The sequence below is a fragment of the Ischnura elegans genome, chromosome 9, assembly GCF_921293095.1.
Source record: "Ischnura elegans chromosome 9, ioIscEleg1.1, whole genome shotgun sequence".
In the NCBI taxonomy this organism is placed as follows: domain Eukaryota; kingdom Metazoa; phylum Arthropoda; class Insecta; order Odonata; family Coenagrionidae; genus Ischnura; species Ischnura elegans.
The window spans coordinates 115,484,497-115,488,629 of record NC_060254.1 but is presented as its reverse complement, the minus strand read 5'-3'; the positions used below and the strand labels follow the sequence as shown (position 1 = coordinate 115,488,629).

General features: G+C 44.1%; 1 protein-coding gene across 1 annotated transcript; it reads left to right on the top strand.

Annotated features, from left to right (window-relative positions):
• Nucleotides 1-665: 665 nt before the first annotated feature.
• Nucleotides 666-3,097, top strand: LOC124165055. The gene is made up of 4 exons (XM_046542293.1): nucleotides 666-1,205; nucleotides 1,267-1,471; nucleotides 1,760-1,955; nucleotides 2,721-3,097. Exons 1-4 carry the CDS (start codon nucleotides 666-668, stop codon nucleotides 2,947-2,949), a joined length of 1,170 nt encoding a protein of 389 aa, XP_046398249.1. The 3' UTR covers nucleotides 2,950-3,097.
• Nucleotides 3,098-4,133: the final 1,036 nt, after the last annotated feature.

Genomic DNA, 4,133 nt, shown 5'->3' with positions numbered 1-4,133 from the left:
GGTGAATACTGAGCGTTAAAACCCATAAGTACACTTTTAAAAATCTTACCGCGTCGCGGCTATTCCAACTCCAGACGCGCGGAGACGAACCCGGCCGCGTGATCGAAAAATCAATGTAATTTCCGGCGAAGCAAACTTAATTCAAAGTTAACAACTCATTCAACAATTCAAACAACTTAAACACCTCAAGAAATCTTCCAAGAATGCTCTCGTATAAGTTACTTTGCACTAAGCTTTTTAAACTTGACGATCAGACTAAAAAAAGCTGAAATTTACACGATAAGGTCTCTAGTAATAGCTTTTGAGAAAGATAAATCATGCAGCAGACAGCGTTAACGTTAGTCTCCACTGCAATTCGTCCTTTCGAACAAATTATAAATAAAGAACATGATGTATTGGTTATTAATACCAGACATTACTAATTATGGATACAGGCGGAGATGTCAATCACAGCGTTACTCTCTCTATCACTTCAAGCAATGGAGGTAGAGATAAAAACGATGCCCAGCTTACGGTTTCAGAGTCCAGAAATCATATATATTCATCCTTTTTTCAACTTTTGACGGACGGACGAAGGAAGCAGCCAAGCAGCCTACCAACCTAGGAAGGAAGGAAGGAAGGAAGGAAGGAAGGAAGGAACGACGACCTCGACAAGGACAAGACCGATGAGTAATCCAGGGCATAGCCGGAGTGAGGCGTCTAAGGACCCTTACGATGGCGTGTCGTGGATGAAAAATCGGGGCAGGAAGAAGAAGGCCGTCGTCACCGGAGTGGTGAATAAGCCGCCCGTCAAGCCCGCCAACCCCGTTCCTGCTCCGCCGCCGCAGCCAAGCCCACCACCGGACACGCCATCGGACGTCTCGTACCAATCGGACACGGCGTCCGACACCGAACTCTCACCCTTTCCCTCCCCCTCCCAAACCCCAACCCAACGACATCCGACTCCTTCAACCTCTGCCGCCTCCAAACCACCTGCTAATGACACTTCGGTGTTCGTTAGCAATCTTCCCGCTTCCATTACCCAGAAATCCTTCTTCTCCGCCTTGACCTCTACCTTGCCTTCTCTCCGCACGGCAGAGGTCTCCGTATTCTCGCAAGAGAGACGCGCCATGCTCCGCATCCCAGCGGCGTATGGCAGCCTCTTCGAGAGTGCGGAGGAGATTAAGAAGCTGAGCCACCGGCTGGGCGAGCCGTGCGCTGCACTCGTGCGGCGCTCGACCGCTCGGCCGGCAACAACTAACCGCCCCTCTCTTTCCTCCTTTTCAGTTGTGGTGCGCGGCGTGGACAGGACGACTAGGGAGGCAGACATCAAGGAGGCACTGGGCTTCGCCGGTCTTCGCCGGTCTTCGCTGCATCCGGGTGATGAGGATCACCGCCCGAAGGACCGGCCAACCAACCACCTTGATGAGGGTCATCACGAGAGACGCAGACACGGCGCAGCGGCTCCTGCACGACGGACTGATTGCCTTTGGCAAGCGGTTCCGAGTAGAGCCCTCCCATCCGCCACGCTGCCAACCCGCCCAATGCCGCAGGTGTCAGGGTTTCGACCACCCGACACACAGGTGCACGAAGGACCTTCGTTGTGCAAGGTGTGGAGCGAGCCATCGCTCCGCAACTTGCGAGGCGGAGTGTCTGAAATGTGCCAACTGCGCAGGAAGGCATCACGCCGGGGACTGAAAATGCCCCGTGCGACCGGCTAAGCCGGAAGGGTTGGCGCAAACTGTCCCACTAACGTCTTGCGCTTCTCTCCCCTCTCCAGGTCCGGCATCCGAGTCCCTCGTCACCAAGGACGACCTCCTGCGGCTCCTGAGCCTCCTCGTGGCCAACCTGCACCCGCAGGAGAGAGCAGAAGTGGCCAACATCCTAGACAACGCGGCGCGTGATGTCCTTGGGTACTCCGTGAAGACGGTCTACTCATGGAATCAGCAGCTGGCGGCGGTGCAGAAGATAGACGGGTGAGCAAAATTCCATTTTCTTACATAAATTAATTTTAAATCCTATCGCACTGCTGGCCCTTACGGCAAATCAGTAAACTTGCTCTCTATTTGAATATCAATTTTATGTGCTATTAAATTCAATTTAAATTAAAGTAAACTCAGTAATATGAACATCTAAGGTCCTCAATTGTGGTGAACTATCTCAAATTTAATCTTTAATCCAGGAACCAATAACTTCAATCAAATACATCAATACTTAAAGTTAAATTTCTATGCACAAATTTCATCTTACAAATCCTGCTTTCAATTCATATGCATGACCTTTGACTTTATCTGCATTACGGATACCAAGAAATATCTGTTAAACAAATTTAGTTTCACCTAGTCAATAATATCAATTTGAATACTTTACTTAATATGAACCTAAATTGCATAAATTTAACGCCAATTTGGCCCAGGACTTAACTAACTTCCTTTCCTATCTTGTCCTAAGTAATTTAAAGTTAAATATCCTGAAATAAAGCTCATTCATCTATTAAAATTAAATGTAAATATGTAAAGCAAAATAAAGCCTGATAATTATCTTAACTCTGACGAATGGCATGTAAATAAATATACAAATGAAAATGACAATGACCATAAACGATTTGCTCATCATGTAAATAAATAATATATTTATCCACTTGTATATAAACTTGTATATATATCAAAGTGCCCAATAACAACCTAGTGCTTGCTCTATTGTATCATATTGTATATTAATTCCGATCTGTAAAATTACAGCACTCCACACCGGCTAAGCAAAGGACACCAGGATAACGCCTTCCAGACACCACTTGACTTCTGCTGCAACATCAACACTCATCAGCACCATGTACACGGCGGTCTACGTGGGGTTTTGCCGGTTTCCCTCACGTCTCGGACGAATGTCAGACCAAAAGCCATCCCGGAGGAAAAGAGTTCCAGCAAAATCTGTATGACAATGCTGCTACAAGCTCACAAACATATGTAAACTAAAATACCAATGACAAGCCCTGAAGAGGAAAAATGTCCTATAACGGGGTTCATGCTGTAAATATGTCTATATATATATTACCAATACTATGTAAATATTCATGTACACTGGCAGCATTGGAAATAAACGCTTTTTGAAATTGAAATTGAAACATTTGACTTACGAGAGGTAGAAAGATGATGGAAGGCGAAAACGAAGCCTATTCTGATTTAAACGCCTACGGAACATGCTCGAAAAGAATAGTCAATTTCTTAGCGCTTGACTTCTGTCTCCAATACTTCGCATTAGAAAGGGCACCGCATTAAACCGGGTTCGTTCCCATAAATCTCTCTCCAATATTCATAGACGATAAAATATAATCGGGTGTTTTCCCGGCGTAGGTGTTGGATGAAAAGTTCTCGGAGAAGGATTTTATTACCCGGTGGAAAGCCCGAGAACTATTCATCCATTCATAGGCGATGATTACGGCGAAAGTAAAATGAGGGATTAATAATTAATTTTCCTCAATCCCAACCGATTGCAATGAAGAAGCCATTTCTTATCCTATAAACTATGGAAAGCTTACAAATATGAGCGTCATGACTGCTGGCAATCGAAAAACTGATTATAGAACATTGCCAATCAGGATTGAGTTGAAACAGACACAAATGAAGGGGTCTACAAACTCGGCGGAAACCATACCAAAGACCATCACAATAGCAATTCTCTTAGCTTTACGCTGGTGAAAGGGAAACTTCAATTTAAGAAAAGTTCTTCAAAAGTTCTCTACTGACGGCGCCAGATAGATGTGCCGTTTTACTTTGCATATTTATAAATGGGCTTGTACGCAAAAATTATTTATGCCTCATTCTAAAAATAATTTTTTCTTCATCACTTTTTATGAAAATTTCAAAAATGTGGACACGCCAGTGAAATAAATGACTCCACGCACCGTAAACTTAGTCGCTTTGTCAACTTCATGAAGTTTGCAACTCAACCTAGGGAATACTAATACGTCTACAGCATTCATCCTGCACAATAAGAGGCAGAAATTATTTTATTTTATTTTTATAGCGTATGTTTTGTTGTCACTTTAAGAAAACGTTTAAACGTTATCTAGTCCTACAGTTACCCCGAATTAAAAAGAAAACTGAGAGAGACATTTTTTTATTTATTTGCAATTTTTCAATGAGCCATAATGA

What these genes read in the sequence shown, in the direction of transcription:
- LOC124165055 (XM_046542293.1), top strand. Translation starts at nt 666, where the DNA reads ATGAGTAATCCAGGGCATAGCCGGAGTGAGGCGTCTAAGGACCCTTAC. An exon ending in GCGAGCCGTGCGCTGCACTC is followed by an intron (nt 1,206 to 1,266) that starts GTGCGGCGCTCG and finishes CCTCCTTTTCAG; the next exon opens with TTGTGGTGCGCGGCGTGGAC. An exon ending in CGACGGACTGATTGCCTTTG is followed by an intron (nt 1,472 to 1,759) that starts GCAAGCGGTTCC and finishes TCCCCTCTCCAG; the next exon opens with GTCCGGCATCCGAGTCCCTC.